The sequence below is a fragment of the Calypte anna genome, chromosome 11, assembly GCF_003957555.1.
Source record: "Calypte anna isolate BGI_N300 chromosome 11, bCalAnn1_v1.p, whole genome shotgun sequence".
Lineage (NCBI taxonomy): Eukaryota > Metazoa > Chordata > Aves > Apodiformes > Trochilidae > Calypte > Calypte anna.
In genome coordinates this window covers 1,649,256-1,668,959 of record NC_044257.1, presented here as the reverse complement: position 1 = coordinate 1,668,959, position 19,704 = coordinate 1,649,256, and the positions used below count along the sequence as shown (strand labels likewise).

The window sequence follows — 19,704 nt, the reverse complement described above, 5'->3', positions numbered from 1 at the left end:
CTTTCCTCTGGTGAAGGAATTATGCTGTAGGGGAACAGCAAGAGATCCCATTTCTCTGCCTCTCCCCAAAGGGAGCTGTCAGGGGACATGCTGGTGAGCCTGCTCAGCACCATGTGCAGGTGTGTGGGGCAGCTGGAGCTACATCTTTCCCTGCCCTGACCTCGTCACCACCACAGAGCCCTTCACATCTTTGCCAGCTGCCTTCTTGCCGGCCTGAGGACCTGAGCCCCCAGTGCCACGGTCACTTACCTGCCCCAGCTCCTGGCTTCTGAGGCAGAGAGGCAGCCCTTGTGTCCCTCCAGCATGGAGTCTGCAGCCCAGGAGGGGGTGGCTGGCTGCCTCAGGGCGAATGTCCTGTCCACCAGCTCGGTGCTGCTCACCTCCAGCCCCTTGATGAAGACCCCGGTGTTGCCGTACCGGGCTGGCTCGCTCAGCGTCCTCTGGCAGCCCGACCACAGGCTCTCCCCACAGGGCAGGTCAAAGCTTTGGGCTTTCCTCAGGATCCTCCTGGGAGGCAGCTTCCCGGAGGCCGGAGGGGAGGTGCAGGATGGTTTCACCTCCAGGGTTTCTGATATGCTCTCCAGGTTTGACTTTTCTTCGGGCAGCTTTGGAGATTTGGAGGCCTCGCTGCCGGAGTGAGGAGCTGCTTGGCAGACAAAATCTTCCCCAGCACTGACACTGCCAGGGCAGCTCAGGGAGTGTGGGGGAGCTTTCTCCTTATTCCACCCCAGGGAGGAGCTGGGTCTGCTGTAGCAGTGGGACACGCTGCAAGTCCTGTCCCAGGGGGACCCGGAGGTGGCTCCCTGGGAGTGCCTGAGGTGGGACAGGTTGCTGGGCTCGCTGCTGGCCCGGGACTGCTCCCCCACAGCTGCTCTGCGGTCTGACAGCAGAGATTTCCTTGTTCTCAAGGCTGCTTCCAGTTTCTTTTCAAAAACCAGCTTGGTCTCTTGGCATTTGGACCACGCAAACTTCCACTGCTTGAGTGCTTTGTCACTCTTGAGCTCGCAGGCCACCTCCTTCATCTCCTGGAAGCGGGAATCGCTGATGCCCGGGTGATGCCCCTTGTAACTCTCCAGGCACTTGATGACCCCCGTGCAGTGCTCAGCAGAGCTGCAATCCTCCATGCTGATGCAGGCGAGGTGTCTCATCCCTTCCAAAGCCCACTCGTAAGCCTGCAGAGAGCCAGAACAAAGGGCAAAAGCTGGTCAGGGGGATTCGGCGAAGAATAACCCTGACTCGGTGCCTGAAGACAAGAAAAAGAATCAGTGTGTGGCCACCACAGTTCCTCGAGTGTGAGAGAAGAGGGGGGGGGAGGCTGCTGGTGTCAATGGGGTTTAACAATTCAGCTGAACAAACAGCTCCTTATGCAGAGGGCTTCAGCTGTGCTGACTGCTCTGCCACAGCCCCACCTCCCCGCCAGGTCCCGGTGACACCCACGCTGCTGGGCACATTGGTGCTGCTGCCAGGACTGTAGGAATTCCCATCCCAGTGTAAAACCTGGAGCCTGCCCTCCACCCCTCCATCCCCACCAACACCAAGCAGGAGGAGGTTGAGGGGGGATCCCTAAGCTGCAGGGCATGGGAGTGCTGCTCCCCAGGCTGTTTCCCTGGAGATGACTGCATCACCCCCAATGCTCTGACCCATCCTTGCAGGAATCAAGAATCAGGGACCATGCCAGCCCAGCTACAGGTTGTGCACTCTCCATGCTGCTACACCACCACCTCTGCCTGCCCTGCCTGCTGAGCTCAGCAGTTTATTTCTGATTCTCCATGGATGATGGAAACAGCTTCATGGGACTCAACTCCAGCAGTGCTGCACGTGCTGGCCTGGCCAGGACAGCTCTGACAGTTCAGAGGAGCAGCACAAACCCAGACTCAAGGTCTGAGTGCCCTGGTGGTAGGAGAGGGGCTAACAAGGTGTTCTACACCAAGACTTGTCTGTCCTTGGTAAAAATGAGAAGAAAGGCAAACATCTGCATTGCCCAAGCTCATAAGCCACTGCTTTCTCTATAGAGAAAGGGTGATAAGGTTGAACTGTAAAGTGACTCAAGTGTGAGCAGCTGCTATGAGGCCATGGGACTTTACTGTTTGTCACTGAAAACACAGTTATTTGTGAAAATCAGATGCACAGAGGAGGGAAAAAACATCCAGGATGGGCCTGTATACCTGCTTTGTATATACTCACACTCAGTGCCAGGAATGAAGTGACAGTCTTGGACCATCTTCCACCTGCTGAACCACCTTACCCTAACAGTCTTCACTCCAAGAGCTTAAAAACACCCATTTTAATGCACAATAAGGCTCTAGAAGACCAAGAAAATCCACCCAAACTTTATGGGAACCTGAAGCAGAACCTGCATCCCCATCAGGGACGTGGTGGTGCAACAGATCAGGTGCCAGGCTCACTCTCTGTTGGTGACAGAAGGCAGGCAGGGCAGGGCAGGGCACACTTCATTCACCTGGTGCCCAGCCCAATGAGAACCAAGCACTGGTGTTTGTAGGAGAGCTGAATGCCAGCCCAGGAGGGGCAGCCTGCAGCTCAAGCAGTGACATCTGTCCCTGGAGCTCCCCCAGCCATCCCCATCCCTGCCCTGAGCTGCAGCTGCAGCTGCAGGGGGTTGTGCCCCATTACTCATGCAGACAGAGCAAGGAGCTGCTCCAGCAGCTGCTCAGAGAAAACACTTCTCAGGCAGCCCAAATGCAACCACAGCACAGGACAACCAGAGGAGCAGCAATCCCCTCCCACAGCCCTGCCTGGCGGCCCCTCACCTGCCTGTCCCCTGCATGGCCAGGACATCCCAGACCCTGGTGAGAATCTGCATCCCATGGTGAGAATCTCACCCAGCTCACCCCTGGTGAGAATCTGCATTTATTGCTGCTGCAGAGGGGCTCTGATTCTCTTGAGGCAGAAGCACAGCCAAGGTAAGGTGAGGTGCTGCCAGCAGATGGGACAGATGGACCATTTTGCTGCATTTTGATGAGCTGCTGACTCCAGCTGTATGGAAACCAACACCATCCCCTTCCAGCTCTGTCCTGAGCAAGGGCTGGTGGCTCGGGGCACATCTCACCTGGGCTGTGGAGGTCCAGGGGTCATCCTGGCCCCTTTCACTAAGAGATGGGAAAAGCTGAGCTGAAAAGGCACCCAGGGCTCTGCAAGAGGGTGCTGAGAGCTGTGTGCAGGAGAGGCCCAGCCAGCAGGACGCCCTGCCCAGGAGGGAAGGCCCTATGAAGGCCTTCTGGGAGGCTGGGGACCTCACTTGGATGCACAGATGGGAGAGAGAGAAAAAAATAGCCTGCTTTTTCTTCTAGGAAACTCTGCAGATCTGTGTGGAGTGAGAGTGAGGAGGAATTTGGGCTGCAAATCACACAGTGAGGCAGCCCTGGCACCTCCTGTCTTCATATGCTATCTGTCTGCTCTTGGCAAGGACCCCAAAGGGCTGCACAGAAATGACTCTCAGGCTCAAGGACATTTCTTCCATCCCCTGTGACCAGCTCAGCTTTGTCCCCTGCACAACTGGAGCAACCTCCCACACTCCACAGCTTCTTGGGAAGATGCTAAGTGGCCAACAAGGCTTTTCTCCAGTCCCATCACCTGCTTCATCTGTCCCTTGTAGCACCCAACCTGTCCTGGAGGGAACACCCTCATGCAGGGAGGGGTGGCCATAAGTTTCTGTCCTGGGAAGGTTGCAAACCAGGCTCTGGGATCCTGCCCTCCAGCTCTGGGACACTCAGGGAACCAGGCAGCCCTTCAGCTTTCTCTGCAAGGCTCCAAGAGCTGCTCCTATGTAAGAGGAGGCACCACCATGCAGGGAAGGGGAATCCTCCCAACCATGCCTGGAACCAGGCAGGAAGGAGCCTGCACCTCAGCTTTTGATCTTTCAGGACAAGTTGTTGCTGCAACTCCCAATTAGAGGATTAAAGACAAAACATGCTTCCTGCACACACACACACACAGGGCTGACCCATCCTGCACCTGGGTGAGCAGCCAGCAGCAGGTTGGTCCTGCCAGGCTGCCAGGGGGAGGCTATCTGGGAGCTGCTGTGCCACAAGGAAGAGCCAGGGACTCCCAGGGAGCACGGGGCAGCCCTCAAGCTGCTCATCTCACCATGGGCAAGACCTGCAGGGAGGGCACTGAGGACAGAAGCTCCCAGGGTCTGTTGTCTTTGGCATCACTCAAGTGCCATCTGCAAACACAGGTTTGGAGAAGCTGCTCTGCCCTGGCTGGGAACACCTTGCCAGCTCTGCACAGAAGGCCTTGCAGGGTCCTGGATCCTCACACTTCCCCAAGCCAAACCTAGCACAAACCCACCAGATTCCTCTCAAACAGAAGATGCAGTTGTCTCTGAGATACCTGCTGGGTAGCCAGGACAGGAGACACCCACCATGTACCTGCAGGCACAGGACAGAAGGGGCAGTGCCTCCTCCTTCAGCCCTTCCTGGGGGGAGAGGATGACTACAACTGCATTTTTCCTGTCCCATAGGAAACTGGGTGTCTGGATAGGCAGGTGAAGGAAGATCACAGCTGCTCCAGCTTTCTGCAGAAGAATAAGGCACCCAGGGAGGTGCCTAACTGCTGTGAGAAGGTTTCTTTCTGAATCCAGAGTGTGGAGGGGAGCTGTGATAGGGGTGATGAAAACCAGACTGATTCTGATGGGAGCAACACTTCAGGGAGGGACACGGTGCAGCTGTGGGTGTGATGACAGAAGCACAGCACTGACACACACCAAGCTCCCCATTCCTTCTGTGGCCACATCCCAGGACTGCAAAGCCCCCCAGCTCCCTTGATTTTGTACAAGACACAGAGAGGGAAGCAGCACAAGAGCTGGGTACAAGGACAGGGAAAAAAAAAAAAAAGAAAAAAAGAAAAAAAAGAAAGGAAACCAATATAAACAAGCCCTGATCCAGACTGCATTCAGACTGGGCTCCATGCTGCCATTCATTATCAAAACACAACAGTTCACAGGTCTCTGTGGCAAGCACCAACTGCCCAGCTCCCCCTTTAACAGGACCTTCTCTCACTGCCAGGTTCACCCCAAGTGAATTAACTTCAGCCATGAGTTTGGAGAGCAAGCTGGGGTTTGCTTGCTGGAAAGGAGAGAAATTGATGCAGCCACAAAAGGCCAAAGCCCCTCTGTGGTTGTGCCAACCCCTTCTCTGCAGCTGGACACAGTGCCAGGCAGGTGCCACCAGCCCCAGGGCTCAGTGCTGGACCTGGGAGAGGGACAGGGCACTTACAGAACACAAGCTCCAAGTAAATGCTGCTCTCCTGCATGGAAATGCCTGCTCCCTGGGTGTTCCTCTAATGACAAGTGCTCATTTGGGCTTAGTCCCTCTAAAATTCAACCTGGCTTTCTTTCAGCTGCTTTGCCTCACTGGTGTGTCCCTTGTCACAGGCTGCTTCATGCACAGCATCAGCTGGAGACTGGGTGCTGACAGTTCCAGAAAACCACAATTAAAAAGCCATCTGATACACAAATATACTGAAAGCAAAATTATCCAAGCTAAAATGTGTCACAAGGGGTGCCAGGCAGCAAAAAGTGACAAGGCTGTTCCTCTGCTAACCTGGGGACCAAGAAAGAAAAGCAGAAAGTTGTCAGCTCCCCTCACTTGGATCTGCTTTGTGCTTTCCTCAGGCTCCTACCCCCTGATATTCCCAGTGCCCAGGAAGGAAGGGGCAGGGGGAGAGCAAAGCTCCAGGATCTGCTGATGGCCTCTGGCAAGTCAATTCACCTGTTAAAACCAGAGCTTGCCCTCCCTGCCTCCTGCCTCTCCACAGGGGGGTCCATGTTCTGCCTCCATTCTCTCTGTGCTCTCCATCACCATCCCCTGGGGCCAGACTGAGCCAGGGCCACCACTCCAGAGCTCTGGCTAGTCACAAGCAACTGCTGCTAGCCCAAAGAGCAGACTGAGGAGTCCTGGCAACTGCAGGAGGAGAAGGATGGAGCCACACTTCACAGCAGAACTACAGAAGTGGGAGTAGTACTGAGTGTTCTCCCTGGGGAGATTCTGACTGAACACAAGAGGGAAATGTTTCCCCCTGAGGACAGTCAGACACTGGAATGGTCTCCCAGGGGAAGGGGTGGATTCCCCCACTTGGGAAAGTTGGAAGTCTCAGCTCCATGGGGTGCTGGGACATCTCAGATAAACAATAATATCAGAAGGGTTGGACCAGATGATCCCTGAGGTCCCTTCCACCCTGACACTCCATGAAGTGCAGAGAACACCCTGCCTGGGAGCAGGGCAGCTCTCCCACTGTGCATGGAGAGAAAACATCCCACCCCAAATCCAGGCAAAATTCAAAGCAAGCTGCTACCTGACAAAAGAGCTCTGGAGAACACAGCAACCTCTCCAAGACACTGAGATGCTTTTTCCACATCTCCAAGAGCCAAAGCTCCTGCTCACCTCTAGCAAGATTTGCAGCAGCACTCAGATGTACAAGAAACCATGGGATTTCAGCAAAGCCACCAAGAAGTGGTGAACCTCCTCTCTACGTGGACTTTTGCTGTTCTTCTCTTCCCAGCCCTATAGCATTCAACTTTTCCAAGCTGCATTTGAAGCCCTGCCTGGGATTCTGTACCAGCAGAAACCAAACTAAACAAAGCTGTGACTTACGTGGGATGCAGCTCTGCTTTAAGCAGAAGAAAGGACTCACCCCCTCTCAAAGTAAAAAGTTCAATTCTTTCTGAGTTGCTCTGTAGCTCACAATGCCTCTCCCTCCTCTCTCCAAGGGAGGGCAGACCACTAAATTCACCAGCTCACCTCAAACCAGCTGCTAAGGAAAACAAACTTTAAAATCCTGTGTTTGGATTTCTCTCTGTTACAGAGTGCAAACATCACAGGAGGGCAAAGGATGAGAGAGAAGTGCAGGATACAAACTCCCTGGGTTTAAGAATTAGGCTGGAGAACAGGTAGGAAAAAAGAACAAGGGCCAGGGGAGCACCAGCAGCACCATCAAAGGGTGCTCACTCCAGCAGCCTGCTTGGAAACCCTTGTGCAGCAGCACTCTGGAGGAACACAAACAGAGCTCAAAAATCCCTTCCCATTTCCCCTCTGGCCAGTCGGGCTTGACAAGTCTAATTACAGGAGGATATAATTGGGTAAAATAGCATTGCACATGATTTTTCAGCTCTCATGACAGCAGGAGAGCCCCAGGGGTGACTGGGGCTGGTGGTGCTGGCGTGCAGGACGCGTGCTTGTCCCACTTTACCTGCTGCAGCTGCAGCACCTCAGGTAGCCCCAGCAACACCAGGCTGACTCAGCTCCTGAATCACTAAATGCCACCACAATCCCTGCTTCAGTCCAGGTCAGAGCTTCCACGGAGCCTCTGCCAGTTTCAGTGCATGCACCTGCACACCAGCACACAGGGATGCACATGTAACGTGCAGGGATGGATGGTGACTCCTCAGGAAGCTGCTGGTTGGGATTTGCCCTCCCCAACCATCCCAACCTGTGGATGCTCCACGTCCCAACACCCAGTGATGTGCAGCTTACCCTCAGTTACTCCTTTTTGCTCCCTCAGGGCTTTACATCCCCTTTTCTCCCCCCATTTTTTCTGTCCCACCAAGGGGGTTTCCTCCACATATAAAAACTCCCAAGCCTGGACAGGCAGGCTGAGCTTGCTCCCAGTAAAACCTGAGCCTTTCATGTCTGCCTTTGCTGCAAACCATCCTCATCACATCTGAGGCACTGGTGGTCATTTCATCAGCTCTGGAAAGCTTTTTTTTTTTTTATAGGGAAGTTCAGCTCACAGCCCCTTCTCACCAGAACAAGAGCAGATGCTGTTTCACTGCCACTGTCACCTATTATCCTGCCTCCTCCTCCTCCTCTCTGATGCATCCCCAGTTACAGCCTCAAACTGGGAGCTGAAGCCTGATTTGGGTACAGCCCTTTTCTCAGGCTGCCCCAACAAGTGGGATCTGGGGGCTGGTCCTTCAGTTTGGCCCCAGCCAACATCAGAGCCATGAAACCACCTAAGGACTGACCTGAAAGGAGCTACACACACACTGAGTGTAACTCCCTGATGAGGAAGAGGAGGAGGAGGAAGAGGAGGAAGAGGAAGAAGAGGAAGAGGAGGAAGGGGAGGAAGGGGAGGAAGGGGAGGAAGGGGAGGAAGGGGAGGAAGGGGAGGGAGGGGAGGGAGGGGAGGGAGGAGAGGGAGGAGAGGGAGGAGAGGGAGGAGAGGGAGGAGAGGAGGAGAGGGAGGAGAGGGAGGAGAGGGAGGAGAGGGAGGAGAGGGAGGAGAGGGAGGAGAGGGAGGAGAGGGAGGAGAGGGAGGAGAGGGAGGGAAGGGAGGGGAGGGAGGGGAGGGAGGGAAGGGAGGGAAGGAAGAGGAGGAAGAGGAGGGAGAGGAGGAAGGGGAGGAAGGGGAGGAAGGGGAGGAAGGGGAGGAAGGGGAGGAAGGGGAGGAAGGGGAGGAAGAGGAGGAAGAGAAAGAGGAGGAAGAGGAGGAAGGGGAGGAAGAAGAGGAAGAGAAAGAGGAGGAAGAGGAGGGAGGGGAGGAAGAGGAAGAGGAGGAAGGGGAGGAAGGGGAGGAAGGGGAGGAAGGGGAGGAAGGGGAGGAAGAGGAGGAAGGGGAGGAAGGGGAGGAAGGGGAGGAAGGGGAGGAAGGGAGGAAGGGGAGGAAGGGGAGGAAGAGGAGGAAGGGGAGGAAGGGGAGGAAGAGGAGGAAGAGGAGGAAGAGGAGGAAGAGGAGGAAGAGGAGGAAGAGGAAGAGGAGGAAGGGGAGGAAGGGGAGGAAGGGGAGGAAGGGGAGGAAGGGGAGGAAGGGGAGGAAGAGGAGGAAGAGGAGGAAGGGGAGGAAGAGGAGGAAGAGGAGGAAGGGGAGGAAGGGGAGGAAGGGGAGGAAGAGGAGGACAAGGAGGAAGAGGAGGAAGGGGAGGAAGGGGAGGAAGAGGAGGAAGAGGAGGAAGAGGAGGAAGAGGAGGAAGAGGAGGAAGAAGGCAGCATCCTATCAGGCAAAGGGCAGAGTGGCACCTGGGAAAGGTCCAAGAGCCTCACATTAGCAGCCACACTGAAGATCAAGCCCCTGCACGATGTGTGAGTCACTGGAGCTGGAAACTTGCACCACCACAGCCACAAATCATTCTCTCCTGGGCCAGATGGAAAAGCAAAAGCTCTAGAGGTGCCATCAGCCCTGCCAGCCCTGTGATTATGCAGTGCAAATCCCCAGCTGTAACATCACACCCCAGGGCAGGCAGGACAGGCTGGGTTGGGGTAGGTGTCTGCTGTCTGCCCAGCACTGGCTCCCTCCTAACCAGGTCCTCCCAGGCCCAACTGGGGATTGGGAAACCTCCAGCATGCCCTTGGGCCTGGATGGGGGAGCCTGGATGCTTCCTCTTCAGTCTTCAATTCAGATCCCTTCCCTTGTGACAAAATAAACTCCACTTCACCCTTCAGTGATGTGCTGGGATCTCTCTGCACTGTGCCTGGGCAGAACGTGCACCCAGACGCCTGAGGGACCACCCCTTCTCCAGGGTGGCTGACAAGGCTGGAGACAGCTCCTTGGTTTCAGAGCCCCCTCCCTAAGCTGTACCCACAGGATGAGAGCCCCTGGTCAGAGGCAGAGGGTGCTTGGGAGAGCCCTTGTCCATATGTCCAGGGCTTTGATATGCAGATGGAGCTATTGTGAGCTCCAGCCCCATCTGCACACCCAGAGGAGCTTCATGTCCAGATTGCCTGAACAGATCTATTGAACTCCCGTGACTAAAGGGAATTCCATCCTCCAGAAGGATCCCAGCATCCAGATGGATGCCAGCACACAAACATTCAGAAAAACCTGTCCACTTGTGCAGCTCCCGTTCCGAGTTCAAAGTGAAAATAAAAGCCCTGAAATCCAACATTTTATGGACATGCAGGAGGCTGGGCTCAGCTGCAGAAAAGGCCTCTGCTAGCATCAGATCTGGCACCTCGAGGCAATTTGTTCCCCTTGCAGCTCAGCTGCAACACGAGCTGGGAAATCCCTAAACCTGCCAGGAGGAAATGTTCCTTCCCTGCCATTAGTGACCAGCTACCTGTGTCCTGATCCTGCAGGAGAGCTGATCCCACCCCACTCCTGGAGGAGGAGCCCCTGGCTTTCAGATAGCTGGCAGTCTGTACTCCTCATGGGCAGCCCAGGGCACAGAGGAATTGTTTCTTAGAGGTGACCAAGGATGAAGGCAGCAGATGCTTTCAACACATCAAGCACTGCTCCCCTGCAGAAACACCAGTGGCAGAAGGTGCTGGCACTCCTGGGATCAGGGAAAGCAGGGTGAGAAGCCTGCATCCCAAAAGATGCTGCTCCTGGCTGGCTCCCTGGGCCTCCTCCTGCCATGGGGAAGGATTCAGCCAGCAAAGCAAGAAGAAGAAACCCCCAGATCAAGGGTTTGCCCCCCTGCACATGCCACAGACATCACACAGACCTCCTGGTGCACTAAGACACTGAGGTGCTGGGGGGGGTGAGGTGTTCAAAAGCATCTCAGCTCGAGAACCCTTCACCTTCAACTGCAAATCTGCTTGGATGTAGCACCCTAATTAATTTCCTGCTGCCTCATAACACTGAGAGGCAAATTTATGCACCAGTCTCACCCCATATTGTGCAACCAGAAAGGAACACCAAGTTGCTGGTGCTAAATACCACTTAGAGTTCACCTACAGAGCTTGCTGGGAGCCAGGGGTGCTGCTATGGTGCCAATTTGGTAATAAACTCATTGATGAAACAGGAGAAAATAGCCTGAGGAGCAGCAGATCCAGCAGTGAATTACTGCAGAACTAATAAAACAGGAACAGTTTCCAAATCACTGATTTGGCAAGTCAGAAAAATAGAGGGGAGCTGTAAGGTGCAGCAGATCAGATTTAAATGGTCAGGATTTCTTGTTTGTGCAGGAGAACTCTCACAAAGTCCAAGGCAAAGCAAAACTTCCTGATAATGAATCCTCTCTGATGGGAAAGTGAGCATCAGAGGCTTATTAACCTTGCAAGAAGACTTCTTTGGCCAAAACCTGGCAGGGAGGCAAAGGGAGAGATTTCACACATTAACCTTGCACGAACTCTGCCAGAGGATCAGTTTTCCAACTTCTGGGCTCATTCCCCCCCCCTCTCCCCTCCACTGCTTCAGGCTGTGCATGAAAAAAGACACCCCTGAAATGGGAGAGCAAATCAGACTGATGTCTGACGTCCCAGGGCACGACTTCCAAGGGTAACATAGGAAGGAGAGAGAAAAGAGAGCAAAAGAGATGAGCCAGCTGTTGTCAGACAATACTGCTGCCCTGAAACTGGTCTACAGCGTCAGGAAGGCACAATCTGTGCTCCCCCCAGTTGTGCTTCTCAGATCTTCCTTCACCATCATCCAGATTTGCATCAGTACTCAGTACTGCCTGACTGGAGCAGCAAACCCCAGAGAAGTAAAGCAAACCCCTGGGCAGAGGCAGGAGAAAATGTTAAGCCTCTCACAGGGACTTTACTCCAAACCCCAGCAAAAACCTCATTTGCTCAGAGGTTTTGGGGGGCAAAGCTCTATTCTGACCCGAGCAGGACTGCTAGTGAGACCCAAGCATCCTGCCATGGTGCCTCCCTGTTCAGCAGATGTCTGCCACAACCAAAGCCTCCTTTTCCACTTTGTTGCTACACTCACCACTTCTCCTCCAAACACATTTCCACAGCAGGGAATCCTAACACCCTTTCAGTAAAATTAACTTTCTACCTGTGAGAGGAAAAACCAAACCAAACCACCAAAAAACCCCAACACTTTTAGGTCCCAGTCACCAGGATCCTTTCCAGCATTCACAACCTTTCTTTCCTCACCAGCAGATAAGTAAAAAGCAGCATCAAAACTTCATTGCTCTAAGGGGACTCCATACATTTGTTGTTTGGGGTTTTTTTTCCTCAAAACTTTCATCTGCAAGGCTGTGTCTGGGACACCACCTGAGAGCAAGCACAGCAGAAAACAAACTATCAGCACCTCACTGTTCTGAATCTTCTGGGGAGCAGTGGGAGGTAAAGCCACCTGTGGAAGTCAGCTCATTTATCATGCTCTGGCCTTCTGCTGTCAGATTGGGATCAGCTCCGTGTCTGGATGCAGGGAGAGCTGTGACAGCAGGTTCTGGGCACCGATGGGACAGGAGCCCAGGAGCTGTGCCAGCAGGTCCCAGGCACCGATGGGACAGGAGCCCAGCAAACCTGGGAGCAGCTGAGGAAAGCAGCTCCTCACTCTGCAGTCCTCACCTCGAAGAGAAGTTGGGGCAGGTGGAAAGGTGCCAGCAGCTCGGTGTGACCCAGCTCCCCTGGGGACACCCAGCAACTTGCAGCCACAGCAGAATTATGGCAAAACATGCAATATCCCCTCACGAGGAGAAAAAGGGACAGGCACTGCTGTACTACAGCCCGGGGACTCACAGGGACCATGCGGAGATGAGCAGAACCCGCAGAGGCGAATAGAACCGGGTTCGGTCCGGGGAAAAGCAGCCACACACACAGCGTTCTGCTTCCTGCCGGACGCGGGCAGAGGCGCCCAAGAGCCGAGGGAAAATCCTCCTGCTCCACATCGCTCCCAAAGAATCCCGAACCAACTCACCCCTCAGGCAGAGCTCCGGCCACTCGGTACTTAGCAGAGGTTCTGCTGGGGCGGCTGCCGGAACCGGGCTGGGCTGGGCTGGCTGCCGAGGCCCGGGAGGTGCATGGGGTGTGCAGGGAGGCTCCGTGGTGCCAGCGCGGACCGGACCGGTGGGAAGGAGGCTCCGGCCCCGCCTCGGGCCCCAGACGCAGCAGCACTTGTTAGGGGATGGAGCAGCGCTAGGAGACTGCTGGCATTCCTACAGCAGGCAGGACAATGGGGAGGGATGGGGAGGGATGGGGAGGGATGGGGAGGCGCTGCCATAATCAAATGCAGGCCAGCCGGCCCTCCCCCAGCAAGGGCAGGCACCTCCTTCACTTGCCAAAGGCTTTGTTTTCTAAGCCACGCAGAACAAAGTGGCTGAGGAGAAGGAGAGGAGGAGGACATGGGAGGAGAAGCCGCTGTGGGGGTAGATCCACCCGTGAGCACAAGTAACCCACTCCACCGGAGATGTCAACACAGATGGAGGGGGGTGGGCAGCCCTTGAACCCTCCCAACAGAGCTCAGAGGCAGCAGCGCCTTCTGCAGAGCAGAAAGGAGGCAGGGACAGCTGGAGAGTGTTCCCAAAGGATCAGCAAAGGCTGGTGGTCCTCTGGAGAATGGGATCCAAGGCTGGCAGACAGAGAGAAAGCGAAGGAACAGCTCATGGAGCAAAGAACTCCCAACAAGGGAAGTTTCAACCAGCCTCATCCCACCAATCCTCAGCTCCAGCCTGTCAGTGCCTCCCTTTGGAAAGCACCTTGAGGGGGATTCTTCCACCTTGAGGAGAATGAGACAGAGACAAAACTCACCTGACACCACCACTGACACTCTGTGACACTTTCTATGACACTCAGCAGATCTGAAGCATTGAGCCAGGCACCAGCATCCTGCAATCCCTGACCTGTCCCCAGGAAGGCTGTGAGCTGACCCAGACAACATCTGGTACACAGCTGATGAAGCCTTGCAAACCTGGCTTCTGCATCTCATGTCTGCAGCAACAAGTCAGAGACTCAGAGACACACACTTCCCACTGCCATGTGTGAGTGGGAAAATGCACCCATGAGAACTCTCACTAATTATTAGATCATAATATTTTCCTCTAAAATGATGATGCACAAGTCTGTTGTGCAGCTTGTTGATTGAAGGAGAGATTATTTGGCTAGAAAATGCCCACACAACAATCTTCTACTAAGTGAATGCAAAAGCAAATGTTATTATATGAATATTAAATAAATAGAAAGCCCTGAGCCCTGGCAGAGGCAGCATCTTGCACAACCACCCTGACAGGCAGGAGAAGCCCCTGGGAACACCTGAGGCCCTGCCTGAGGGTATCCAGGTGCTGAGGGATGGGATGGGGACGCTGCCCTTTCCGGCTGGCTCAGAGCTTCCTTCCAGGGGTGACTTTCACCATCAAGTACCAAGCACCTTTGCTCTGACCTTTCTGCAGGACTGGTTGGGATCCCAGGACTGGGAGAGATGGGGCTGTGTGCTCCAGCTCAGCTGAGATGCCAAGTGATGAGAGCCAGGGAGCTGCCAGTCCTCCCAGGACACAGAGCTCCACGTCAGCCACCCCCTGCCTGGGGTTCAGTGCTGGGGAATTTTGCTGGTGGGGAAGTCAGGAGCAGGCAGAGGCCTGAGGAATCCATTTCACCCAAAGAAAGCTTGAGAAAGGAAAAAAATGGGAAGCAAGAAGAGGGAGACTTCTCTATCTCCTCCTGGTGTGCTGTGACAGGGTTCCTGTGGAGCCAGGATGGGTGGTGGTGGGGGAGAAGGGTGCTGGGGGCTGCTCCCCAACCCAAAGCAGAGAGCAGTGCTTGGGGGACCACAGACACCCCTGCTTGCTCTGCTCCCCTCTGCTCCCCCAAAGCCAGATCTCCACAGTCTTGGAACTGAGTAAACAAGGGGGAGCAGTAAGACCAGGCCTGAAGCTCCAGAAGATGGCAGGGTCCTCAAGTGTGCCCATGGTGCCCCCTGGGCAGGGATGTGGCAGGCAGCTCCCCTCACCCCCCCAGGACCAGCACAGCCACCACCAAGAGCTCCTGCTGCAAAGGAAGTGGGGACAGAGCCACCAAGATGATGAAGGGAGTGGAACATCCCTGAGGGATGCTCCCTGAGGGAGCTGGGGCTCTGCAGCTTGGAGAGGAGGAGACTGAGGGGTGAGCTCAGTGATGTTGATAAATATGGAAAGGGTGAGTGCCAGGAGGATGGGGCCAGGCTCTGCTCAGGGATGTCCAGTGACAGGACAAGGGGCAGTGGGGACAAACTGGAGCACAGGAGGTTCCACAGAAATAAAAGGAAAAACTTTTCCACTGTGAGGGTGAGGGAGCCCTGGCCCAGGCTGCCCAGGGGGGTTGTGGAGTCTCAAAGCCCCCCTGGAGGTGTCTGTGTGACTGCTGGAGGTGACCCTGCTCTGGCAGGGGGGTTGGACTCCAGGATCTTTCAGGTCCCTTCCAAACCCTCACTTTCTGTGATTTCTGTGAAAAGGGAACATGCAGTCTGGCCCAGCTCAGGCTGCCTCATGGCAGAGCAGCAGAACTGCCAAGCAGTGAAGGACACAGCATCTCAGACTGTACAGGGTTGTGCTGTCCTGTCCCACAGCATGTCCAGCAGCAACATTTGCCCACCACATGCAGCAGAAGGGCCAGAAGAAGGGAACCTCCCCTTCCCAGCAGGCAGCAAGGAGCATGAGGGATGGGTACCATGGTGGGCACTCCTCTCCCTTGGCAGATGCTGAGATGTTTGGAGAAGCTGGGGCTTGCCAGCTCATGGCCACTGTGTGCATTGCTTCTGCATCCTTAGGCTCCTTCCCCAAATCCTGGGGTCTGGCACACTGCAGGCTCTTTACAAGAAGGAAAATCAAGGACATTGAACTCCTGCTGCTGATCCCACCTCTGATATTAGGGAAAGGAGAAGGGCTTAGCAAGGCACTGCCAAGATCTCTACAGGAAGGTCAAAGCAGCTCAGCATCAAAAGAGTGAAATCAGTTTAGATAAAATCTTCCACTTTCCACCCAGCCCACAACACTGACTTTGGTCTGGGAAGGCAGAGAGCACTCTGGAGATGAAGATCAAAATAATCAGCACTGAAAGAAATTCTGTGCTGCACAGCAACTTCTGCCCTCATCCCACAGCTGCAGGATGTGTATCCCTTCCACACCCCTGGTTTCAGTTGGCCACCAGTTCACAATACACTAAATATATAAATATAAATATAACACAGGCATTGTTTATACATCTGCTGAAAGCAGGGAGATCAAAATCCTCCTCCTGCACACAGGAGACACCTCTTCTCCACACAGTCAGTTCTCACCAGGGCTGTGCAAGGCACAACCAAGAGGGATGTGGCTGCCAAGGACTGCAGCCCCCAGCTGTCACCCACCAGAAAATCATAGAATCACAGAATGGGCTGGGTTGGAAGGGAGCTCAGAGCTCATCAAGTCCAACCCTTGATCCACTCCCCCCGTGGTTCCCAGCCCATGGCACTCAGTGCCACATCCAGGCTCTTTGGAAAGATCTCCAGACACGGAGAATCCACTACTTCCCTGGGCAGCCCATTCCAATGCCTGATCACCCTCTCCAGAAAGAAATTCTTTCTCATCTCCAACCTAAACCTCCCCTGGCACAACTTGAGACCCTGCCCTCTTGTCTTGCTGAGAGTTGCCTGGGAAAAGAGCCCAACCCCCCCCTGGCTCCAACCTCCTTTCAGGGAGTTGCAGAGAGTGATGAGGTCTCCCCTGAGCCTCCTCTTCTCCAGCCTCAACACCCCCAGCTCCCTCAGCCCTTCCTCACAGCAATTCTGCTGGATCCCTTCACAGCCTCCTTGCTCTTCTCTGGACCTGCTCCAGCACCTCAAGCTCCTTCCTGAACTTCCTGAGGGGCCCAGAACTGGACACAGGACTCAAGCTGTGGCCTCCCCAGGGCTGAGCACAGGGGCAGAATCCCTTCCCTGGACCTGCTGGCCACGCTGTTCCTGAGCCAGCCCAGGATGCCATTGGCCTTCTTGGCCACCTGGGCACACTGCTGGCTCCTCTTCAGCTTCCTGGCAATCCAGACTCCCAGGTCCCTTTCTGCCACTCTGTGCCCAGCCTGGAGCTCCCCATGGGGTTGTTGTGGCCAAAGTGCAGGACCCGGCACTTGGAATGTTGAACCTCATCCCCTTGGGATCATCCCAACTCTCCAGTCTGTCCAGGTTCCTCTGCAGAGCCCTCCTGCCTTCCAGCTGATCCACACTTCCCCCCCAGCTTGGTGTCATCTGCAGATTTGCTGATGATGGACTCAATCCCCTCATCTAAATCATCAATTAAGATAGTGAACAGAAATGAAGATATTAAACAGAATACAAACAAAACGCTGTGACATCCTCAGAAATGGGTCACTGTGGGATCTCTGTACCATTTGTGTACCTAGGAATGGCTTGGAAAGGCTTTGGAAGATCCCCTGTCACACCTGACCACTTGGCAGCCCAAGTGTGATGCAGTTTCCATGCCTGACTGGAGCAGCCACCATGTGCCACACACCTTGCTCCAGACACCTCCAACTTTGGCTGAGTCTGTTCACACAGCACCAACATTTGGCTTGGCCACAGACAGGACAAGATGCTGAGCAGAACTTGGCCCCTTCCTGGGTGCCACAGTTTATCAGAGAAAGATGACAAAACCACCCTTAGGAGGAGCCCTGCCAGGACCCCCATGATGGCTGCAGGTCCAGAGCAGCCCCTGCACTCAGTGAGAACAGAGCACAGGTTCCTGCCCCTCTCCTGTGGCCTAGGAGGCACTTTTCATTGTCTGGATAAAAATTAATAATTAAAATACACATTCTCACAGCAAGACCTCTACCTGAGCTACAGGGGACCTTCGAGAGCACTACTCCATCCTCCCTTGTCCTGGCAGCAGTTTTCTGGGCTGCCTTCTCCACTTCCCTCCCTCACACAGGATGCTTTCTCCATGTTTTTGTGTTTAGCTGAATCTCCTCGTGCCTCTCTGAGCACTTCTGGCTGCCAAAGCAGCTCAGAGAGTGGCACCTCCATCTGGTACAGCTTAACTTCCACTGTCTGTTCTTTCTGGAATTTGAGAACTTTAATACCCAATGTTTGTACAAGTGTGGAATAAATGGAGCACAGGCTCCCTGGCCTCCTCTGCTTGCCAAAGGCGTGTTTTAAAATGCACTTAAAAAAAAAAATCCTCCTGTTTATTCAACTGCAGCTTTGGAAATTAAAGGACACCAAATCCAGCTGCAGGTCTGCTGCCAAGTGGGTGCATTTGCATTAAACCAAACAGGTGAGAAGGGCAGTTCCTCAGTGGAGTCACCACATTCATCCTCTCCTCCTCCTCCTCCTGCTTCCCAGATGCCTGGGCCAACCCAGCCTCCTGGTTCCCTCAGCCAAACTTCCCAGCACCATGTTCTGCTGCTCCATTTCCTCACACAGGGCTCCAGGAGAGAGAAGCTGGGCCACATTCAGGGATGAGTAGCAGGGTGCTATTCCTGATGTCTCAACAGCCTGAATTCACCAGTGTGTAAGGATACAGCAGGAATAAAACACAGGCAGCTTGCCCTGGCCAAGACTGGGCACAAAGCAACTGAACTCTTGGCCTCTGATGTCCAAGCCAGCACTGCCAGGACCCTCCTGGCCACTGCAGACATGAGAGGGACCTCCAAGCTACAGCCCAAGATCTCTTGTTTATAACAGATGTGGACATTTTCCTGAATCCACATCCACCCCTTCTTCTCCAAACTGACTGGAAAAGAATCACTGCAGACACCTGAGTGTGAGGTGAGGGGGCTTTGCAGACCCAGCTCCCTCTTGGTGCACACACAACATTTCACACTTTTCACAACCAACCCAGCAGTCTCACCTTGTCAAAGAACTCATACAGCCTGACAGTCTCACAGACTCGGTGCCTGCTTTCATCCAACTGTGTGCAGAACTCTTCCAGTTGATCTCTGTAAGTCTGCAGCTTCCCCTTATAAGATCCTACATCCACAGAGGAAAACTCTTCCCATTGATCCATCTTCTTCAGTGCATCCTGGCCCCTTCTGCAATAGTCCTGAAAGCAAAACAGGGCCAGGGGTGAGGGCAGAGACCTGACAGGAACAGCAGAGAGTCTTCAGTGTCATTAATATCTAGGGCTACTGAGACTGGTTTTTATGGTTCAAATCCCATGGGCAGGGATGCACCTGTTTAACACAGAATTCCAGACAGTTCTGCCCTCTGTCATGATACACATGAGCCACACAGCAGCTCATAAAGACCCACATCACAAGGCCACAGATCAGTGAGGATCAAAACAAGCCAGTGGTACAAGCACATTAAGGGATTAACAAACAAAAACCAGATCCATCTTCCATGACAGCAGTTGCTTTTCTCAAGACTGGTAAATACCATCTCCTGAAGGGCTGAGCTGGTGGCTTTGGCTACAAGGACAGCAGGGAGCCAAGAAGTGTAAAGGAATGACACAGATCTTGGTGCTGAGCCCTCTACCAGTGCCACATGAGCACTGGACACACATGCTGCCAGCTCAGACTCTGGTTTTCCAACCAGACAACACTTACACTGGCAACAAGATCAAACTCCCTGAACTGCTTTTGGGTTTGAAGCAGAGTCTCCAAAGAATCCTCCAGGTTGATCATTTCCTTAAGCCTTTTTCTGCCAACATTCTCAATCCAACTGATGACCTGGGTGGGAGAAAAGGGAAAAGGTTGGCTGTTAGTCACACTGTGCTACTCACCAAGGCCTTCATGTGGGGAGAGGAAGGAACTGCTCTCATACTGCTGGTCATGGAAAGAATGTCCATGGCCACTTCTCCCCTCAGCCTGGCATTTCAGCCTCTTGCTCAAAGTTTTTTTCCACTTCAGGTTACTGAGTAATTGCCAAGCTTTGCTATTGCTCAGCAAGCAGCCTTAGGCATAAACAGGGCAAGTAGCTGCTTGGGCTCTGTTTCAGGTCAACCATGGCCTAATACAAGCCCTGCAAGCTGCAGGCTGGCCTGATAGGATTATTATTGTTACCCCCAAGTGGGATAAAATCTCCCACATTTCCCACCCCACTTCCCTCCTCTAACTGGCAGGGCAAGAGCTATGTCAGTGTGAATCTACTGACAGATTATCCCCTCACCTGCAACATTTCAGAGTCCTCAGGGGC

The 19,704-nt window shown here is 54.1% G+C and overlaps 1 protein-coding gene across 1 annotated transcript in view; it reads right to left on the bottom strand.

Moving 5' to 3' along the window:
* Nucleotides 1-19,704, bottom strand: part of PLEKHG4 (pleckstrin homology and RhoGEF domain containing G4) — a 96,416-nt gene that overhangs the window by 9,204 nt on the left and 67,508 nt on the right. The window contains exons 12-14 of the mRNA XM_030457671.1: nt 19,116-19,238; nt 18,419-18,610; nt 250-1,172 (exon numbers count right to left, since the gene is read on the bottom strand). Of these exons, the coding sequence (XP_030313531.1) occupies nt 250-1,172; nt 18,419-18,610; nt 19,116-19,238 (1,238 nt within the window). The remainder of the gene's footprint in view (nt 1-249; nt 1,173-18,418; nt 18,611-19,115; nt 19,239-19,704) is intronic.